Raw genomic sequence first — 22,094 nt, 5'->3', positions numbered from 1 at the left:
AGTGCACACACCACACACTGTAGGCATGAAAGTCATGTAGCCTACCGTACAACATTGCTGTATCGTATTTCTGCTTTGCTTGAAAGGAAAACTGTACTTTAAACTCTATCTATCTATCTATCTATCTATCTATCTATCTATCTATCTATCTATCTATCTATCTATCTATCTATCTATCTATCTATCTATCTATCTATCTATCTATCTATCTATCTATCTATCTATCTATCTATCTATCTATCTATCTATCTATCTATCTATCTATCTATCTATCTATCTATCTATCTATCTATCTATCTATCTATCTATCTATCTATCTATCTATCTATCTATCTATCTATCTATCTATCTATCTATCTATCTATCCATCCATCCATCCATCCATCCATCCATCCATCCATCCATCCATCCATCCATCCATCCATCCATCCATCCATCCATCCATCCATCCATCCATCCATCCATCCATCCATCCATCCATCCATCCATCCATCCATCCATCCATCCATCTATCTATCTATCTATCTATCTATCTATCTATCTATCTATCTATCTATCTATCTATCTATCTATCTATCTATCTATCTATCTATCTATCTATCTATCTATCTATCTATCTATCTATCTATCTATCTATCTATCTATCTATCCAAAGAAAAATATAGCCTAAGGGCCTAGTTATTTTAAGGATGAAACTTTCCATAAAAACAACAACATGAAAACATAATTTAAGGTGAGTGGGATCACAAGCTTGTAAAAGCACATCACACTCTCAATGGGTAGGCAGCATAGGCAAACTTATCATACTTCAATGTAAAGAAAGCTGTACTGGATTCCAGGAAGCAGAAGCACCTGACTCCAAAACCCTCCCTTTCTGTGAAGTCCCCTGTTCTCCCTCAGCAGACTGTTAATGTAGTCACTTCCCATGTGCCTCACATACCTTCCATTTTCAGAATATGCCTGCATAAGACTGGAGCACATAGTCTGACAAAACAAGTACCCAAATAATTATCCTTTAATATAAGATGTTACATATTAGGCCTACATGTGCACATGCACATGCACAGACATGCACAGACACACACAGACACACATACACACAGACACGCACGCGCACGCGCACGCACACGCACACGCACACACACACACACACACACACACACACACACACACACACACACACACACACACACACACACACACACACACACACACACACACATAACAAGTACACACCGACTATGTCATTCTTCTGATAACTTGCACTAGACATGATAAAAATAGGGACATACCTCACCTAATATTTGGAAAATCGAGTGGGGAATCTGAGTCAGAGATAGACGAAATGTTCCTTATTATCTGGCAAAATAAAACAACTGATTGTGGTTTTGTATCAACACTGGGACTTTACTATCCAAATTGCAGCGGGCCTGCCTTGATTCCTTCTGGTCTCTGGCCTCATGGACATCACTGATGACTCTTTTTCCATAAGTGGATATTCTGTGACATCTCGTTTAATGAATTGACATGTGCTTTTACGCATTTTATTTTCCTTGAACTGAGTGAGTGCCAGTTGTCTGTTCTTTTTTGTTGTTGTTTCTTTTCTTATTTTGTCCTTTGTATGTTCTTGTCCTAATCTTGTTATAGGGTCTTTTGAAAGATTTACATAATTATATGCGTAATTAAAAAAATATTGTTGTCAACCAGCATAACAAGCTGATTTACAGAAAAAAACAATAACTGACAACATGCAGGGTAATGCTTAACAAGGGAATGGGTTTAATATTTTTGAAGCTGCATGTCACAGAACCATTGACAAAGCAGACAGCAGTTACATTTACTTATTAATTCTTTCAACATAATGTTTTTTTGGTCTGGATATTAAACAGGCACAGTTAAAGCATGAGCCCCAGTGTGGGTTTATATAGGTCAACAACTAAATTGACAAAACAAAACGTCTACCTATATGGTGAGTTTTATGGTGTCCTCTCTTTGTTGACCCATAACTCCGAGCCCACGCAGTTTTATAACTGGGCTAGGCAATACACAGTGGCAGATTATCTAGGCATAGTGAGTGACAAGTGAGCAATAGTAGGCCTAACTACATACTGTATACTTGCTGTCCAGACCTGGTGCCTCAAACAAACCTGACAATATAGTAAATCAAACAGTGATTTGCCATCACCATTACTGCTACATCCTAGCCTATACAGAACGAAACCAAGGTATTTACAAAAACAAAACTGAAACCAAGTACCAAGTAAATTGACATTGCAATTTTCTCACAGCAAGAGAGCAAAGCTGCAGGAGAACAATTCTGTTAACCTAGCAAAATATCAGCAGTATATCTGATGAAGGCCATCAGGATATGTGGTATGCACCATTATTTTTAGATGTACATTTGTTTTTATTTATTTATTTATCAACCTCATCATTTAGCCTACAAGTAAGAGTTGATATGCCAGGCCACTTATTGGGGGGTTTTCGTCAGTAGGCCTACCATAGATTAATCAAATAGCCTACATTGTTAAATGTCCGGTACTGTCATGGCAACAGTTTGAAATCATTTGTAGTCTGTTAACATATTGACTGTTAACTTTTACAGAGCTGAGAGGCTAACACCTTAACTGGCCCATTTTACCTGATGGCCCAATATAACTGACATCACCCTAATGTTATTGCTTTCATGCCTAGGGCCTACAGCTGAAATGCAGGATGTGCGCGTGAGGAGGAACTCCCTGACCACGCAGCTAATAGCCAATCAGGAGCGAGAAGGTTGTGCATTTAAACTTCCTCAGATCGTAAAATCGAAACATAGGAGAGCACACAGCGGTTCGCAGATAGATGGGCAGGAGAGTCTCAAGTCGTCCGTGAGCGTCTGGTTGTATTTGTATTAGTTTGGGCTCTTGTCTAGGATGGTGTGTTGGTGCACTGGTTACGCGTAAATGGTTTAAAACAATCCTCGCTATTTATAACTCTTGAGACTGGTGTCCTTCTCTTACGCTTGAACGATGATGGATTTTAAGCCGAAAACCAGCAAGATGCATTTTCTTCGCATACTTGTGCTCGTGTTAAGCGAAGTATCCCTGAGTGTTTCTGCGCCTGTAGGTAAGCGGCTTGTCTCTCTACATTGTATTGCTTTCCCTGATAGCTAAGTCAAGAAAACATAGCCTATCTTACTCTTAAATCTTTAAAAAAAACGGCACTGTTAACTCTGTTTAGTCTTTGAAACACATAGGCCTATTTTTCACCTGTTAAACTGTCTTACAAAAGTATTATAGGCATAGCCTACTACACCTACACAATGTCAACAATAGCCATGCAATAAATCCATTATTTTTCTTTCGGTTTCTGATTTACAATGTGACGTTGCATTCCATTGCATCATATTCAAGTTAATGATCATCCACCTAGGCTATATACAGAAGGAAACTGATTATTTTGAAGCCACTCCCTATATCACTTCACCAAATACAGCTGTTGTCAGTTGCAATAATTTACTATTAGGCTTACATATTAAAAATGCAACATAGGCATTGCATTGTGAAAGTAAAAACTACCTAACATTTCAAGTGGGCTAGTTGGACCAATATTAGGCCTACAACATTAAAATGATGTGAAAGCATTAATGATCTAACACACTGGGAGATCATCACTGAGTGCTTTACTTTTGGTTATTCAGTTAGAATACAGTTTTACTTTTACTTGCATAAGAGATTTTAGTATTTTATGCTGAGGTCACACTTCAGCCTATTTAGCGTCTCCTGTTACATTACATGAAAACATACTGTAACCTTTTGGAGTTTCTCTCCTCTTCACTGTACATGTATGTGTTTTGGTTGTCTCCCATCAGATGCCACTATAGTTCAGGTGCAGCTGTGGGGAGTGGTGGGCACTCAGGCACTCAGCGGGTCGTGAAACAGGTGCTTCTCAATGGAGTCTCCCTCACTGGCACGAGCCAGGAAGCTGAGGCCATTATCCAAACCGTGTCACCAGATGCACTTCTTCCAATTCTTATCAGTGTAGACCAGACTTCAGTTTTGAGTAAGACAATCTGGATTTTGGACCGGTAATGAATGTTATGAAACAAATGGTCTCATGTGAGTCAGTCAGTCATTTGATAGCATTTATCTCACTCGCTATAGGAAACCACACTGTCCTCCGTTCTCGTGAATGCATCCTGGAGGGGTCTCGGCTGCACTGGAGCGACCGTGTGTTCTGTGATGGGAAAGTCTATCTGACTCTGGACCACACTGACACATGGACAGCCCATGTGCCAGGGGCACTGCCCCTCAAAGTGTTGTTGGACCAGGATGCGCAGCACACAAAGACTGAGAGGACCCGCCTTGGGGAGGCATGCATTAAGCTAATGAGAGAACTAAGGCTGTCCCAGGAACAGTCAGGTAAACCCTTTCTTTCTTGCTTTTGAGTAGGCTAATATTACTTGTGTGCGTGTGACATGGATGATCAGGTGCTTTTATTCTAAGGCAGGACCCCTACAGTATTCAGTAACCGTTTTTCTCACTGATATGTTATTGAAAAGCGATTAATCAGAATATTTTTCTGGGTCCATAGCTTTACTCCTCTGGTAGTAATGACAACATCCACGGTTAAACAAATGGGGGATGAAAGCCTGAAACCGCTAGTGGCTGTGCATTGTGTAGGCGGTTGAAAGCATTTGACTGTCTGTCATATGACAGAATGGGCGCTAACAAATGAAAGGCTTATACTGAAGTAGATCATCCGCTTGCTCTTGTGATTGTAACACGTCACTTCGCATACAGTATATATACATTTAACAGTGACCTGTTGACGTGTGTCAGTGAACAATGTTTGCAATGTGTTTTTAGTTCCAGGAACTCCTCTGACTCCTATGATTCTGATCCCAGTCTTGGCATTCCTGGTGCTTACAGGACTAATCATAATCAGCCTTCTCCTCTCCAAAATACAAGGTGAGTAAATAAGATTTTTAATTTCTAATTGGATAATGATAAAACAAGTTGTACTCCCCTGAATACAGTGTTATTGTCAGCAAACAGCAGAAACTCTTTACTCTCTACGTCAGCTATAATTCAATATCTCATTCACCCTCTTCAAGTGCAACATAGCTTTGCTTTGTTTTAAAACGTATCCTGTCACATGATTTTGGTATGGAGCCCCATACTCGCAATGTAAAGCATAGACATGTGTTTTGTCTTTCTCCCTCTCTCTGCCTAGGTTCCAGGCTCCCTGGAGGTAAGACGATAACAACAATCCTTTTACTTTCTCTTTAGCCTCTTTAGACTTTGTCATTCATGTGATTTTGTCCATCCATATACAGTATGACCTCACTTTTATTATGACTTTATTGCCAGGTCAGCTGGTTTATTAGGTAAATACCTGATATTATGGCTTCATATCAGGATTCTTTGATTGGGACTGTGTGGCTCATTATATTAGCATGTGTTTTTTTCTGTCATGGATGTCAGCATAATCTCTTCTCATTTATCCAATTGCAGGTGTTGTTGGCTCAATTATACACTACCCCAAAGATATGACTGAAGCTGCTCCAGAGACAAAGGCCTTTGATTACCGTGCCTTATAACACAAAACTCCAGCAAATTTACCAGGCTCATGTTGTAGCTCTATACTCCATTTTTACTGTTTAATGCCCACATACTGCTTGAACACTTTACTTCTGTGTATATACAGTTTTGGTCGATGAGTGGAACCAAAGCTTTGCTAATGTACCAACCTTCTACTGAAAATGTGTCTGAATTTTGTACATTATTTTGCACTTTAATGATGTATCTCACTTTACAATGGTGCTTTAATTTTACATACACACACACACACACACACACACACATATGCGTGCACGCGCACACAAAATGGAAATATACTCATTGCCTGCCGCAATGTAAAAGTTTATTTTTGAACACTTAAAAACTGATGAGGGGCAGAGTTTCTAACCAGTCATAATTTCTGGAATAAGCTATTCAGGGAAGACAGTTTCTAATGCAAGTTAAGAATGAAAGTGTCAAAAACGTATTAGTCTGGTGATAAAGCCCTGCTGAAATCAACACTTCTGCTTTGTTGAAGGACCAATCACAGTGAAACTGTGCCAAACACTAGATGGACTGAGTGTTCTCCGTTATCCAAAAAGTCTGATTGTGCTGTGCTGTTTGGTGTGAGATAACTTCCTTATGGTTAAATTATTATTTGTTGATACTGTAAATTGTCGTGACTGTCTCCCTATTCATGAAAAATAAAAAAGTTAAATTAAAGATACTTTCATGACATGTTGTTTTTGTCACTGCTGCTTGTGTAGCTCAGCCTGTCACACAACAAATTAACAGGAAGCATTTGATAACTAGTGCTTTTGATTAGTGTTCTATACCCCAGAAAATATTGATGAGATGGTTAGTAATCGGGGAAGTAGCAAATAATTTTGAACTTCATTAGTTTTTGAAAATGTTTAGATTGTCTTGACGGCTCAGAAGTTAAAATATTTGACATTCGACTCAAGTCTCCAGGAAAAAAAGAAAACCAATGTTAATCCTCTCACAGGATAAAATCCCATTTATTTCATTTCAGGAATTTTGGTTGGTATGTAATTGTATACTGATATACTAACTATAGTGTTGTCTAGCTGTGCAAGACTAGTAAAGTCGTTGTTTATTCACACAGATGTCTTTTCCTTAGACTCTGTGTTATTCAACAAGGAATTCTGGGTGTATTGATTAAAATTATATCCAAACCATAACCTTAAATATATACAGTATGTGGGCTTTGAGGATGTTTTAGAATTCAATCACAACATCCATATTACACATGAGGTGAGATGTACACCTAATCAATAATGGAGTCCCATTAATCTTATTACATGGGCAAATAAACAAATATATATGTCAGGACAACATCCATGATTTTAGAAGAGCATTTTAATAACAGGACAGCAGAGAATCTAATAGGAGCAGCATTATTACTTTAAAGTCGATCTAACTGTAATTTTTGATGTAAAAAAAAAAATGCTTGTTTTTCAGAGGGCAGTGAATGGCTCAACCGTTTGTTTAAAGAAATCTTTGAATTCCTCAAAGATATATGGCTCTTTTGAATTTATAAATCCAGGGTAACTGAATTATGAATGGATCTGCATGCTTTTCATACTATAGTAGCCTATGCAACACCAACTATATTAGGCTTGGTCTAGACTTTTTAATTTTGTTTATTGGATGTCTTTGTTGACCAGCCCAGGTTTTTTTCTTCTGTGAGAATGTGCGGCCTATTCCTAAACCTTAAAGTGATCCAATACAATACTTGTTATACTATTATATAAATATCAATTGATCAAGTGAAGCGACGTTACATCTTTCTTCAGAAAATTATGACTATTGCGCTTCTTTTATACAGAAAATTATGACTATTGCGCTTCTTTTATACAGTCAATGCTAATGCCCCATATTATATGTATATTTTTAATATTTCTGTTTTTTACACCATCACATTTTAAATATCATCCATTGGTCAGTAGATGGCGATAAAGGGTTTGGAGGCGGGGTTTAAAGCATGGACTATGGGTTTAAAGCTTTTATAATAGGTCCATGGTTTAGGTTTCTTCCACCAATCACATACACGCATTCGTAAACGTAACCATAGCATTGCCCTGCCACGGCAGCTGCTCCAACGAACCAATTGCAGCAGCGCTTTCTGGCATTTAAGACGTATCGCGTCATCAACACGAAATTCAAAATCTGAAGAGACAATAGAGAGAAACCAAACGTAGGAGTTGCTGCAGCGTGTAACACGTTTTTCTGGAAGAGGTGAGGTTATTTTGTTGCTTTAGACATTACATGCAGCCTTTTAATACAGTTAATAAGCGGCGTTTTATTTTAGCTCGACATAACAGTAGTATAATTCAACTTTTGAAGTGGCTAATGCAACTGAACCTAACGGCGACGTGTGCTTGTTTACTTTAATTTAAGACATACAAGCTATCCCGATACTGTTTTACATCGATAAAACGCCCTGTTTTTGTTTGCCTTAAAGTAGTGTGAACCCCTGGACAGAATGGCGCAGTTTGGGTTTGAGAACGATATCCACAGTATCCTGAAGCTGGACATGCCCATCACAAACGCTCCCATGGCGAGGTGGCAGAGAAAAGCCAGCTCATCGAACACATCCGCCGTGAACGGATTGTCGCCGGGGAAGACCGCCAATGTGTCGCTGAGTTCATCAAAAACACCGAGCAAAACTCCAGGTAATGTGCTTCCATCGCATTCATGCACCTTAAGACAAAACACATTGTTGCAGTCATATACAAATGTGATATACTGACATATTTATTTTTCCATAGGCAAAACCAAAAAACCATCACCCTCTAAGATGGGGGGCGACCGCTTCATTCCCGTTAGAAACAGCAAACAAATGGATGTTGCAAGTTTTCTGATCACTAAAGAGAATGATAATATGGACACGAGCAACACAGCAAGCGATCGGGCAGCTTCGGTATGTTGTTCTTGATCCATCCCCTTTTATGTCCCCTTAAGAAGAACTAAATAATTATATTGATCAGGGCTGTCTTTCTCACTCAGGAAACCCAAAAAGCCTGGGCCATGTCAATAAACGGATACAACATTGAGGATGCGAAAATCCTGCACCTGGGAGGGAAGCCGCTCAATGCTCCGGAAGGTAATGATGTCTACATGAGGTGGAGTCAGCGATTCTGGTGAACACGAAAAAAATATATATATATTATATTTTAAGTGTGTGTGTGTGGCGGAAAAGTGAGGCTATATATAGCAAAAGGAAAAAAAAACTGGCGTTAATACACAACGCAGACCATGTTAACTGGTATGTAAACAGAAGTACGTGGGCCCACTGTAGCTTCTAACTAACAACATGGTCTTTTACGGAGCCTATAGTCTGTGTATCCGACCCATATGGACAGTGAGGAATAGTTCAACATTTTAAATTGTTTGCATTTTGCCCCACTCGAGCACAGTAAAAGGCAGCGAAACCGCTCCACTAACTGTGCATTAAAAAAATATATATTTTAGGAGGTGTAATGGGGCAGAGATGGGTAAGACATGCAGATAAGGGTTAGAAATTATATATAAAAAATGCATGCAGGGTTGCCTTTTCTTGTGCCAGAGAGGCAACATTAAGAATTAAAAAATTGAACTATTCCCAAGTGTAACACAAACATTTAATTTAATTTTTCATCTGCTTTTAAAGGCTACCAAAACAACTTGAAAGTCCTCTACAGTCAGGGGTCAACTCCTGCCTCTCACAAAAAGACGACCAGATACATAAATTCAAATCCTTCCAGAATCCTGGACGCTCCTGAACTTCGAAATGATTTCTGTAAGTCTATTTTGATTTAACTGCAATGTTTCTTTGATTTACACGGCCCACTAGGATGGATATGATCACTTTAATGGCAACATAAGGTCTTGCACACTAAAATATAAAAATTTCATATGTACACATTTGACCCAAATGCTAAAGAATACTCCTGTACACCTACAAGTATTTCATTTTGTCCCTCTTTTTCCAGATTTGAATCTACTAGACTGGAGCAGTCAAAACTTTCTGGCAGTTGCACTTCATGGGTGTGTTTACCTGTGGGATGCAACTCAAGGAGACATCAATCTTCTCCTGCATTTGGAGAATCCGGAAGACTACATCTGCTCACTTTCCTGGACCAAAGAGGGACACTACCTTGCCGTCGGCACCAGTGACTGCAAAGTCCAGGTCAGTGTTTCTGATGAACACACCAACTTTTAGTTCCTGAGGACACACCACACTCAAATAATTGCTTCCTATTTATCTTAATGGTACATTTTTGTTCACGTAGCTGTGGGACGTTGAACACAAGAAGTGTTTACGCACCATGACCGGCCACACGGCTAGGGTTTCTAGCCTATCTTGGAATGACCACGTTCTCTCCAGGTACAGTTTCCTCATCTCTTGACACAAGACAAACTTGGTGTTCAGGTTCTATGCTTATTGGATGCAAAAAGTAATGTTTCTCTCTCCTTGTAGTGGCTCCAGATCGGGAAACATTCACCATCATGATGTGAGGGTGGCAGAGCATCTCATCTGCACGCTCGCTGGTCACTCACAGGAGGTGTGTGGGCTGCACTGGTCCCCTGATGGTCGATACCTGGCCAGTGGGGGCAATGACAACTTGGTGTATGTATGGCCTCCTCCGGGAGGTGCACGCAACAAGTCGGTGCACTGCTGGAGTGAACATCAAGGAGCTGTCAAGGTGAGTAGCTTCTAGAGGTGTGCACAATTCCGAATAATTTTAAACAAATAGACACCACCATTTTTTTTACTGTGTACTTGTTTAAAAATAAAAAAAAGATTTTTGACCGTGCTGTAGGTTGGTGGAGTGTTTCATGTCTATGCATGTTGAACAGGTGTATTGATAAACAATTTTGGCATTTAAATTGCAAAGGTTTTATTGCAGTTACTTGGTAACTACAAGCGCCTAATTCACTTCTACTTGGGTAATGTTAATCTTAAAGTTATCTTTCACTGCGGTGCTCTGCTGTGTGGGAGCCGAGTGTGGCAGCCCTGAAACGCACACATACGTTTTCAGACTAGTTTCTCGTGTCATCTCTCCAAAAACTTCAATAAAATTTAAACAACTTTTCCCTAAATGTTTATAGTCTACTGACTGGCCACATGTTTTCACCCCTAGTAGTTTCATATCCTTCCAGACAAAGATTTTCTTAAATGATGCCTCTTTGACATTTTAGAAACTGATGGGATAGAGTGTAAATACTATGTACTTTTTTAAAAATGTTTATGCTAGGCTTTAGCCTGGTGTCCGTGGCAGCCAAACATCCTCGCGTCTGGAGGTGGTACCAGTGACCGTCACATCCGCATCTGGAACGTAAACAGTGGCTCCTGCATGAGTTCAGTTGACACAGAGTCGCAGGTAACTACCCACTTCCAGACCTGTCGCTTTCAATGGTTATTCACAGTTTTGAAGGTGACCGCACCAGTCTTCACACATCCCCACACGATAACTTTGCTTCTCAGATCTCGTCGCTGGTTTTTGCCCCAAACTACAAGGAGCTGGTCTCAGGCCATGGCTATGCCCACAACAGCGTCGCTATCTGGAAGTACCCATCTCTTTCAAAGGTTGCAGAGCTTCATGGTAAGTAGTCTCTGTTCACACATGGATTTACTCTAAGGGAAATATTCAGTGAACTTGAAACACCTGCGCTCAATGCTTTCTGCTGGTCTAAACATATTAATGCTTTTTTATTTCAGGCCACGAGGAGAGGGTGCTCAGTATGGTTCTAAGCCCAGACTGCTCTACAATTGCAACTGTAGCTGGAGACGAAACTATTCGTATGTGGAATAGCTTCGAAGTTGATCCTGTTAAGAAGAAGGCCAAAGAGAGGCTGGCTCTACAAGCTAGCAGTGCCATTCATCAGTCTATCAGATAATTTGCTATTTTTTAAAAATGTATGCTAAATGAAGTTGTGTACAAATGTTTTATTTAATCCACAATAAAGATTTCAACATGGTGTTTAATCAACGGGAACTTAATACTCATGGTGATTTAATGGGTTTAGTCTCAAATCTTAATAAAGGCCCTCTAAAGTGGTGAAGTTCAGAGTGTTGGCTTTTAAGCTGTACTGTTTTAAATGTATTCATGACCCTTACTTTGCTTTTATTTTATAGTCATTGTTTACCATGAACTGGGTTTTAAATAAATGGTTTGACCATCTCTGCTTCTGTAAATTCATTTACATGTATTAGTAGTGCCATGTTGTGAACTGTAGGGCTAGGACAAGTTAATTGGTTGTCTTGGTCGGTATCACATGATCACTTGAACGCCATCGCTTTGTCAGAAGCTGCAGGTTCAAAATGCACCTGTTTGAGAATTCTGTAGAAAACTCCTGTAGCGGTCACTGTGTCTGAGGTATAACATAACCGTCTACTACTGTGGATAACCTTAAGTCTAACGATATACAATTCAGCTTGTCACATTTCTACTGCTCAAAATAGTTTTTTAGTGCAAATTGCCAAAATAAATCACTTCTATTATTTTTGTTGCCAGAATTGGGTTTACTGATTCAAGGTATCTTTATTATCCCCGAGGGGCAATTTGTTGTACAGCCAGCAGTATAAAAAGATGGCAAACATATAACATATAAGACAACAAATAACACAAACAGATCACATATTTACATGTGGTCATTGATCAGACTGATGGCAGCAGGCATAAATGATTTCTTCCACCGGTTATTTCGGCAAGGTGGAAGCCTGTATCTGCGCCCTGATGGCAGCAGGGTAAACTCAGGGTACAGGGGATGGGATTATCTGACTGTAGGCAGCTGGGATTACTGCCATACATCCAGTATCTAAAAGGAGTTTACTAATTAATTACAGCAAGAAATGCATTGGATCATCTACCACTTCAGTTAATGTAAATGTGACAAACACTGCTGCTGCTGCATGTTGAAGGGGATACACGGGAAAATGTGCTACAGTGCGATGTACATATGGGTCACGTGCAAGTGGACTATGAATAATAGAGCTTCTCATCAAGGTGCTATGCGGCACTTTTAAATATTTCTGAAAGTCAAATTTTTTCCTCTGATCATAAATGACATGTTACAGCAAACAAGACCATCGGGTCTAAAAATGCTATTTTTATATAGTTTTAATTAACACCTCTGTCATGGATAGGCTGACCCAGGAACAACTGCTGGTGTAGTAAAACACTACTGCTTTTGTTTAAAAGGGCTGCAAGAATTAACAATCTCAGAGCACTTTAAGATATGGTTTTCAGAATGACATTTAAAGAGAAGTCATAAGCTTCCATGAATGGTGATAAAGGCAATAATCTCGGTGTGATTGCATTCCATTATGTTGGCGAATGTAGAAACATTGCAGTACTGCCGCAGCAGCATAGATAATGATGAAAACAATGATAATTTCGATACCACAGTGTATGCTTGGAAGCAATCTGGCACATTCAACCATTTTTTTTACAGTCTATTCACTCCCAGAGCGCTTCATGATGATGAAGCTTATGCGTCAGGCAGATTTTACATCTGCTTGGGGTGAACTTTAGTTGACATTGTGCTCATTTTGACAGAGTAATGAAGTCCAGTTTAGTGAATAACTCTTAGAAGGCCTTTTTGCTTGCAAAGAATGAGGTGTTGGTATTTCCTTGACACAAAACCAATGGCACATTGATGGTTTAAGAAAATCCCTGACAGTGATAAACATTATCTTCCATGTCTCCTGTGCCATTTTATTTTATTTGATCCATTTGTAATTCATTTTTATTATATTGGTTGGCTAAGGCCTTGACTGTCGTTGATCTGGCATAATCAAGTAATACGCATTTATGCACATTCACATTTCTAGCAGTCGGATGAGTTTATCCAAATTAAAAACTATTCAAATCCAAAAGAAGAATACCCTTGAACATGTTTTTAGGATTCTTCCTCATACCTCCCTCTCATTTCATTCAAAAAAATTTCAGATGGGCTTTATCAGACCCGCTCCACTGACATGCTCATGCTTTATGTCCCACAAGCCCGGTCTGAGCTGGGAAAGACAGCTTTTAGCTTCAGTGCCCCCGACTCCTGGAACAACTTACAGCAACAAATTAAACTAAATACCTTCATATCCTTTAATCAATTTAAACAAACTATCTTAAATCTGCCAAACTCTACCTGTAACTGTTTTAATTAGGCTATATTGTACTTTCACCCATTTAATTTCATTTTAATTGCTGCCACTCTTCACCACTATGTAAATGTTTCAATTGTTTTTTTGTTTTTTTTCTTCTCTTCACCTGTTGTTGTGTATTTGATGTATTTGCGTTGAATATTGTGTATGCATTGTTGTTTTTCCTTGGAATTTGTTTGAACTCGACACCATTGAAAATGAGGGTCACCCCTCAATTGGTCTCTCGAGGATAAATAAAAGTTAAATGAAATGAAAATGAAAATTAAATTATTAGGCCAACATCAAACCACAGGACAAATGTTTCAATGCAATAATTCCATGTTGTGTTATGGCGGAACAAAATGAATAAGGTGAAAAGGATCACCATAATAGGTTGCAAACCTCTGCTTTGACTGCTGCATATTCACCAGTGCAATGCTGTCTAAGAGGATGAAGGACTACAAATGATTTTTTATGTTTTTCCTTTTTGGCTGAAAGTGTGTGCGTCTTTCATTGGGCCTTGATTATAATATTTGGACCCACATTGTGTATACAATTATTGAATCTATAGGTTACACATTTTGAAACAAATTTACAAAACATTTAAAGAGTATTTATTTCTGTTTAAGTCAGAAAAAGTTTATTCTTTTGAACATTGTTTGGGTTAATCCTGACATAACAGCTCCTGGAGACACCTTAACCACTTTTTTTATGTACCTTTCTGGCAAATATCAGATCCTATTCTAAAAAGGCTTTGCAGTGTTTCAAAACGTGATCATCCTTCCACTGTCATCAGAGCACAGGTGTTAACATCAACAGTAAAAACACTACTGGTAGGTTCTATTTACTTAATGTAAATGCTCAGAATGGATTAACATGAATGAAAACGTGTCGCAGTATCACTTCCTAAAAATACAAAAACAAAATGCAAAATGCATCAATACTATAATATACAGTATAACATTTATTTTCCACAATTCTTAAAATTGAAAAATTTAGGTGTGGCATGTTTCTTACAATGTGCACACCATACAGCTTTCCAAATGACACAGACCTTTATCTAAATCTAAAATGTGTTTTATTTCATAAGATAAATAAAAAAAACAGACAAACTAAATATGTGACATTTACAATGAAAACTTTGTAATTTTGTTCATTTAGATTAGATATGTGCTAGCCTGGAAATTGTGTGATACTCCCAAGCAGCAAGGGTCAAGACAGTCAGTCTGTCTGTCTGTCTGTCCCCCACAGATTCGAATGGCCGAAAAGAAAGAGAAGACAGTCAGGCTTGTGTGGGTCAAGCCTGAGTTGAAGAATACTACCAGTGAGAACACGCGCACCAAACGTCGTACAGTGTCCATCACAGTTTATAGTTCGCAACAACTAACAGCCACAATGTGTTAGTTGAGACAAAACCCAACATGCCATTCCATATCCCAACGAGTGTGCAGAAGGAAAACAAAGCTTATCAAAGAAACATAGTTTAGAAGAAGCATTTTGAAATCTGCGCCGTTCCAATATGCTTATAGATATCAAGGATTAATGACATATTCAAGGTGTTCATATTCATATTGTATGCCTCCTTCTCATGTACAGAGTCACAGAGTTAGATTTCCTTTACTTTGCCCAGGAGGAGTTTGCCGTTAGTGTAGTGGTGCCCATTCCCGTTCTCCACGTGTTTCCCGTTGGCCACCACAGTGATGGGCTCACTGGTGGAGCCGTTCTGTTTTGGCTTGTCCTCTGAGACAGGGAGCCGCTTGCCCTTAATGTAGGCCTGGAGCCAAAAGTTGGAGAAAAGGATGAAGAAGAAGACGCCATACATCCAAATGAGGGCGATCCAAAGGCGGTTCTGGTAGTCACACTTTTCCATGAAGTAGTACTGGCTGATGTGGACGGAAACCAGGACAAACTGGGTCTGCAAAACCACAAGGATGGACTGTTACTAAAACAGGAAATTCTGTAATCAAATATGCGAATCATCATGCATGGAGAATCAGGGACATACCAGCTGGATGGCGGTCATGTACTTCTTCCACCAAAGGAATTTCTGAAAGCGAGGTCCTGCAGCAGAGAGTCCGTAGTAGAAGTACATGATAACATGGACGGCTGAGTTCACCATGGCGTGGAAGGAGCCCATTCCTCCACCTGAAGCGGGGGAAAACACAGGAATTGATGATGAAGTGATGTTTTAAAAGTTTGTTTAAAAAGGTGCTCCAAGGAACTTTCAGTTTTTGTTAATTCTTGCACCATCTTTAAACAAAAGCGGTAGGCAATTTGGCCTTGTACTTATGATTGATATTTTGGGGATTTTGCTATGCCACATTTAGGGCTAATATCCTGCCTTTATTCGTATGAAGTGTTTTGCACCGATATCATGCAGAGTTGACTCACCAGGAGTTCCGGTGATGCCCCACCACCATGTCCAGGGCATGAACGAGTGATGGAATACATGGAGAAATGTGATCTGGCTTTGTTTCTTCCTCAGCACGAAGAATGCCTTTAAAGAAAGCAGAGCAGGGTAAAGTTTACATGTTTAAAGAAAGCAGAGCAGGGTAAAGTTTACAAGTGCTGTGCACAATAAAACATGTTTTTGGAGAGATGAGAAAATGCCCTTACTGTGTCCATTAGTTCGATGAATTTGGAAATATAAAATAACCAGGCCACACGAACCATCTGGGGGTCAAGAAAAGAAAAAAGTAAAATATATCTGCGGACAATGGTCAACAGCCCCCAATGTTTATTTTTCATCTCGACCTAAATGTCGGCAAACGTTTTTTATTCAGGACACAACAGGTTGAATAAAGTGGATCATTTCATGTATAGAAGGAGCTCCTCTGCCCTCTGTTGAGGAAATGATGAATAATTTACCAACTTACCCGTAGACCCTGTGGGGTAGTTGAGGTGTCGATGAGGTCACACCTCCACGTAAAGGTGGTGGCCCATCCAGACATCAAGAACTAAGCATCACACACACACACACAAAAAAATTTCACATTAATTTTGGTTTATGAAGAAATAATCAGCAAATAAGACAGTTTGTCAACCATTTTGTTTACCTCATATACTATGAAGGCATTCAGTAAAACCATGCTTAGGTTGTAGATGATCATGGCTGTGTTGAGACGCATTGGCTTACGGCCTGCCATCAGGCGAGGTCCGGTGTACACCGCCAAGATGACGTAGCCTATCAGGATACAGGTCATCTTGACGGGTTCCCCCATCAGCGGGTAGTCACTGATTCGAACATCTGGGGAGAACAAAAACACACATACAGTCTCATTGTCTCAGCATTTCAGTGGTGGACACACACAACTATCTGGGATGGTAAAAGTTTACACAGATTTAGCAAAACAAAAGTAGAAATGTTTGTTACACCACATTTTATGATGCGGTGTGATTGTTTTATCGGTAAAGGAATTTTCTGTGTAAAAGATAGTTAATATTAATGATGAATATTACACTTATTGCCCGTCATATGTGTCTGCCTATTTCTCAACCATAGTTCAGATTTGTCGCCTGTTAGGAAATACTATGAGGTCAGCTGTATAGCTAAAGTCTTGTCTCCTTAGATAGATTCTAAGCCCAAGCCTGGCTCCTTTAGAGCTAGAATGAGGTTAAAACGTGAACTGAAGAATTTTCACGACAGTATAATCCATGCTTTAACAAAGCAGTGGTGTAAACAGAGACAAAAAGACCCTTACCAACTCCCGACTTTAGAAAATTGTGGAATTGTAGAATGTTTGATGCAGCTTCTCGCAGCATGGTGGCTGCTTGCTTGTCTTCCTATTGAACACCTGGAAAGAAGAAAAACTAAAAATAGTCAGAAACAATGAAAGATAAAATGGTGCCGATAGCGAGTTGGGCTGTGTAGGTGAGCTACAAAGTGACCAGTCCACTGACTGAACAAACAGGAGACAGCTGCACAGACTCATCAAACATCCTCTCCGAGTGCCCCTTTGTGTACAACCTTTGAGAAACACAGGGAAACCTGTACCAGGAGCTCCCTTCCCTACCAAATCCAAAGTGTAGCATGTAGGCTAAAAAAAAATCCCAGTTGCTAATTTGTTTGAAAGAAAAGGGCTTTATTTGATTTACAGTCAAAAATGATTGATTTAGGAAGGATTGTGAAACATCTGAGTTCTGTTGTCAGCCTCATACAAAGAAATACTCTCCTGCTGACTAACAGAGCAAGTCAAACAGGTGAGGCAAAGAACTTGGCCCTTACAAACAGCTTAGCCAACCAAAGGAGCTACCAAGATATGAGCTCATCAGGGATTTCCAGGCAGGGGAAGGACACCACAAAACACATACTTTATTAAAAGCAGCAATGTTAATGTGTCTTCTTCTTATCCAGACAGACTGTATTGTGCGATGAAATGGAGGACAAAAAGATGACCCTGGTCTGACCACAGTTGACTAAAAAGAAACATGCCCTTAAATGAGAGACAAGCCACACAGATACACATGATATTTAGATCCCTGAAACGTCAAAAATACTTGTAAAAAGTGTCTCACCTGTTGAGCACAAGCTCTCAGCACTCCTGTTTGTGGGGGAAGCAGCTGCACAGCCAAGGCAGGCAGCACTGAAACAGATCAGCAACACCGGTGGAGAGTGATCGGGTTAAATAAATAACAAAAAAACAGACACATGCAAAGCTATTTCGTGGTTGGTAGCCTCCAGCTGTCCTCAACCAGTTTGATATTGGCACTGGAAACCCCAACTTAGATAGCCGAGCGTCTCACAGGTATCAAGTGGAGAGGGGAAGGCTGGCAGGGAAAGTAAGCCGGAGATGGTGTGAGGCAAGCAAGGTTGACTATGGAACTGTGATCATTCAACTCAATTATACACCGGCACTACTACAGGGCTTGCTAGTTTCAGGACCACACCCTGTTTCAATGCTAAGCTCCACCTTTTTGTCCTCACTCAGCCTGTTTGTGATTGGACTGTCTCATCAATGTGAATGTGAAGGGGACACACACTTACAAACCCTGGGGTTGAATGGGTTCACTGTTGGACAACAAGAAATATTAATAAGAAAAAACTACAACTTTATGGGACATATAAAAATCAATATGTCACAATTAACTAAAAAAGTAAAAGAAACAAGCTTCAAAAAGGAATGATAGGTGAATAGTTTGAAAGCAAAGATGCCACTTGTGCCCAAAAATGTGATCATTTCATTTAGAACATTTTCAAAAATGCTACTTCAACTTGATTCAGGCTAAAGGTGAAATCTGATATCAAACAATCAAGAACCTAACGTCACATCTAATGTTGCCCATCCCTTATAGCGTTGGCCCACAGCGTTGGCCCGTCCAACCCTTGCTGAAGTAACGAGCTCTGCTGTGCCTCTGGTTTTACCTGTTCCTCGAGCACCGGTGACGATGGGCGTGAGGTAACTCCTCAACTCGTACGATAAACTGAAACACTGGAAGGAATGGAAGGAATCTGTGCATGAGGGAGGGCGTGGTGATGTATCTCTGTCTGCTTGTGAGATATTGTGTGACAGTTAAGTATATGCTTTCATGCTTTAGCGGCCCTTCATTGAGATGCAGGCATGACAAACCAAAGACAGTGAACCATTTAAGGTGTGATTCATGTGCAAAGTTCTAATTGCAAACATGACAATGGGAATTTTCACCGGCAATGGGTTTCATTTACTGAATATTATCTGGGTTATTTAGGGTAAAACGTATTTATGTGCCATCAAAAAGTCAATTTTTGGATTGCATTTGGTGCCTGTACTGTATGTCTGTAGTGCATATTCTCGTTTCAGAAAAGGCCTAAAACCTGACCAGTGGTTACTAAATGGCAACCTGAAGGTGTGGCACTCAGTCTCACTTGGTCACTCAAATCTTTAATGGAGGAGAAATTGGACTTGTTTATATTAAACAGTTCAGTTTCACTCATTGACCTATACAGACAGGGATGCACAGCAAGTGGTTCTACAAAAGGGGAAAGCTGCACCAAAGTGTCTCATGCTAGCTAAGGATCTGAATACTAACAGTTAGCCCATCCATAACATATGTGGTTGGATAAAGCCTTTATATACTTAAACAATTTAAATATGAATTTAAATATCAACACTCTTAAAACTCTGACAATTGTGTAAAAAGGAGCAACACATGTCTTAAACTTGTCCTTGTTTTGCACACTGACATGTTTGCCCAGATTGATGGTGAGAGTTGGTGTTATTGTCTCCGACCATACAGTCAGCTGTTTTTCATATGCTACATTACTACACACTAAAGCACACTCCCTGTTCTTCTTGGTCTTGTGACCGTCAGACATTGACCCAGGTCTAGGTTTTTCAGAATTGTCCACATAGAAACAAACAAACAACACAAGCACGGAACAAACAGCAGCCTTGAGAAATACCGTCGTCCTCAATTAGCCAATTGGGAGAAATTGCACAGGATAGATTCCCCTGGACGAGAACAACCTGAGCTTTTGCTGATGAAAATGTATGAATGGACTCAGGGAATGTGAACACGTGTTCCTCAGCTTGCTAGATTGTGAAATAGCTGGGCGCCTTACACAGGAGCCACACGCTCATAGCTCATTCATTCCGACATTTTTCCTGTTTGTCTTTGTGTCATTAGAAATTAGATAAAATAAGATACAAACAGTGATGTCTGATGAGCTAAGAATTGTCTCTCATAATGTATTATTATAGTTTGCAGTCTCTGTATCTTTTTTTTAAAGATATTTTTTGGGCATTTTTATGATTTATTGATAGTGCAGAGAGACAGAGGTGAATGGGGCAGAGGGGGGAGGGGGGAGACGCCCTACCAACTGAGCTAAGGGCGCCCCTCAGTCTCTGTATCTATCATTGATATCTCTTGTTGACAACCAGTCTCACCAACAATATCTCAATCAATCACACCACAGATGAAATTATTGGTCAGAGGTCAACTCGGGTGGAAGAAGATTTCAGGAGACTTGGATGAATTATGATGCAATATTTATTACAGGCTTGGCTAAGGAGAACCAGACTGCAACTCGGGTGACTTGCGATTCAGTTCTGACAGACACTTCCTGAGAACAGTGTTTTAATTCTGTGCTATCTCTAAAGGATCCCGACTCGGGCGCCAAACGGGCCAATGATTTGGTTCGAAGTTGATCACAGTGAACTATAACAATATTAGACTTTACAGCTGACCTTACAGTGTCTCCTACCAGGCGACACAGCTGACCTACTGTCTGAGAGTCACATAAAATAGGCAATAAGTTTAATAAGTCTCATTTATGATAATATCAACTATCATAATATAAGTGAACACAATGATGGTATTACCTCTCTTGCTCCGGGTGAGTGCTGAAAGGGCATGAACAGCAGTCTCTTTTGAAAAGTTCTGTTCAGGTATGGTCTGCATGACCCTAACAGGCCTCCTCAGGTTCCTGTTCGAATGGTTTGGGGGGTCCCATCCTGATCAAAGAGTATGTGAGAGCTGGTTGATCTTACAGCTTTGCTAAGCACGGTTGTGCGCGATGGTTTCAGTTAATGTTAATGTGTGTTTGGCTCAAGGTTTGATCAAATACTGCTGAGCCAAGCAATCATATCAATATTTTGTATTGGTGTCTTAAACAAGTCTGGCCTTGGGGATGAAAACATGTCAATAGCATCATAACAATCACGTTCATCAATCAGAGAGTGGCTTTATTAATGGGAGGGGATCATTTTAAAGTTGTTTGTGTCTTTGATAGAATAATAACCTCATAACCTGAGTCATGTGTTGTGTAGCTGATATGTTTAGAATGTGCAAACAGAATGTGGCACATGCACTACACAGTCGTGAGAGAGAGCAATAGGAGCGGCGCATTTTATGGAGATCAACAGGTTTAGACCCAAGTGCCAACTTATTAATTGATGGACTGCCGAAGGAACAGAGATTGTGGATTTATAGTCAGGAATTGTATTCACTGTATCTGATGATTAAATCTATTATTTTCAGAAAAAGGCCCAATAATTCACCTGAGTCTGTAAAAGTACTCAAATTGAGGTTAGTTTTAGAAATAGCTTTGAAAACACTTTTTTTTTCAGTTTTTTATGATCGGTGTCACTCTTATAATTGTAATAATTATTGCAGGGATCGGGCTATGTTAAAAGAACTATGAATCATAAATACCACTTGGTACTGTGCTGTATTTTTGGCTGAATCATGTCTTGAAGAAATGGTACCATCAGGTCAGAAAAGTTACAGTTTTTACAATCGCCAAGTCTTTTTAAAAGTTCCCATTTTCCAAACACAGACAGCACAGCAGAAGACAGTGCGGTTCCTTTTTCATTGCTTTTCCGCAAAATGCATTCAATCCCAACATCTTTTAAAATGTATGGAGCTTTTTCTCACCTACAATCCACCACCGCCTTAAGTCACTCCATTTTGCACATGTTTACATTCTA

General features: G+C 39.7%; 3 protein-coding genes across 5 annotated transcripts; 2 read left to right on the top strand and 1 right to left on the bottom strand.

Annotated features, from left to right (window-relative positions):
* The first annotated feature begins 2,882 nt into the window (after window positions 1-2,882).
* LOC307255836 (uncharacterized protein) lies at window positions 2,883-5,633 on the top strand. The gene is made up of 6 exons (XM_080034637.1): window positions 2,883-3,108; window positions 3,854-4,044; window positions 4,146-4,403; window positions 4,851-4,952; window positions 5,218-5,235; window positions 5,499-5,633. Exons 3-6 carry the CDS (start codon window positions 4,370-4,372, stop codon window positions 5,582-5,584), a joined length of 240 nt encoding a protein of 79 aa, XP_079890763.1. The 5' UTR covers window positions 2,883-3,108; window positions 3,854-4,044; window positions 4,146-4,369; the 3' UTR covers window positions 5,585-5,633.
* Window positions 5,634-7,742: 2,109 nt separating this feature from the next.
* Window positions 7,743-11,700, top strand: cdc20 (cell division cycle 20 homolog). 2 transcript variants are annotated; one of them, XM_080034214.1, is made up of 11 exons: window positions 7,743-7,802; window positions 8,029-8,239; window positions 8,336-8,487; window positions 8,574-8,670; window positions 9,217-9,345; window positions 9,539-9,735; window positions 9,839-9,933; window positions 10,027-10,252; window positions 10,805-10,930; window positions 11,035-11,152; window positions 11,269-11,700. In XM_080034214.1, exons 2-11 carry the CDS (start codon window positions 8,050-8,052, stop codon window positions 11,445-11,447), a joined length of 1,509 nt encoding a protein of 502 aa, XP_079890340.1. In that variant the 5' UTR covers window positions 7,743-7,802; window positions 8,029-8,049; the 3' UTR covers window positions 11,448-11,700. The 2 variants fall into 2 exon arrangements, with proteins under 2 accessions (XP_079890340.1, XP_079890341.1); XM_080034215.1 differs by having other exon boundaries at window positions 7,767-7,802; window positions 8,032-8,239.
* Window positions 11,701-14,297: 2,597 nt separating this feature from the next.
* elovl1a (ELOVL fatty acid elongase 1a) lies at window positions 14,298-18,524 on the bottom strand. 2 transcript variants are annotated; one of them, XM_080033488.1, is made up of 8 exons: window positions 18,205-18,524; window positions 17,391-17,499; window positions 16,746-16,936; window positions 16,566-16,646; window positions 16,306-16,362; window positions 16,081-16,186; window positions 15,695-15,834; window positions 14,298-15,604 (listed from the first exon to the last, which is right to left on the bottom strand). In XM_080033488.1, exons 2-8 carry the CDS (start codon window positions 17,449-17,451, stop codon window positions 15,296-15,298), a joined length of 945 nt encoding a protein of 314 aa, XP_079889614.1. In that variant the 5' UTR covers window positions 17,452-17,499; window positions 18,205-18,524; the 3' UTR covers window positions 14,298-15,295. The 2 variants fall into 2 exon arrangements, with proteins under 2 accessions (XP_079889614.1, XP_079889613.1); XM_080033487.1 differs by having other exon boundaries at window positions 17,391-17,483.
* Between the last annotated feature and the right edge of the window lie 3,570 nt (window positions 18,525-22,094).

This window comes from Ammodytes marinus, assembly GCF_949987685.1.
Source record: "Ammodytes marinus genome assembly, chromosome: 9".
Classification (NCBI taxonomy): Eukaryota; Metazoa; Chordata; class Actinopteri; order Uranoscopiformes; family Ammodytidae; genus Ammodytes; species Ammodytes marinus.
This window is presented reverse-complemented; position numbering and strand designations above follow the sequence as displayed.

What these genes read in the sequence shown, in the direction of transcription:
- cdc20 (XM_080034214.1), top strand. Translation starts at nt 8,050, where the DNA reads ATGGCGCAGTTTGGGTTTGAGAACGATATCCACAGTATCCTGAAGCTG. An exon ending in GCCGCTCAATGCTCCGGAAG is followed by an intron (nt 8,671 to 9,216) that starts GTAATGATGTCT and finishes CTGCTTTTAAAG; the next exon opens with GCTACCAAAACAACTTGAAA. An exon ending in AAAGGTTGCAGAGCTTCATG is followed by an intron (nt 11,153 to 11,268) that starts GTAAGTAGTCTC and finishes TTTTTATTTCAG; the next exon opens with GCCACGAGGAGAGGGTGCTC.
- elovl1a (XM_080033488.1), bottom strand. Translation starts at nt 17,451, where the DNA reads ATGCTGCGAGAAGCTGCATCAAACATTCTACAATTCCACAATTTTCTA. An exon ending in TTTTCTAAAGTCGGGAGTTG is followed by an intron (nt 16,937 to 17,390) that starts GTAAGGGTCTTT and finishes TGTTCTCCCCAG; the next exon opens with ATGTTCGAATCAGTGACTAC. An exon ending in ACATGACCGCCATCCAGCTG is followed by an intron (nt 15,605 to 15,694) that starts GTATGTCCCTGA and finishes GTGGTTTTGCAG; the next exon opens with ACCCAGTTTGTCCTGGTTTC.
- LOC307255836 (XM_080034637.1), top strand. Translation starts at nt 4,370, where the DNA reads ATGAGAGAACTAAGGCTGTCCCAGGAACAGTCAG. An exon ending in GCTGTCCCAGGAACAGTCAG is followed by an intron (nt 4,404 to 4,850) that starts GTAAACCCTTTC and finishes ATGTGTTTTTAG; the next exon opens with TTCCAGGAACTCCTCTGACT.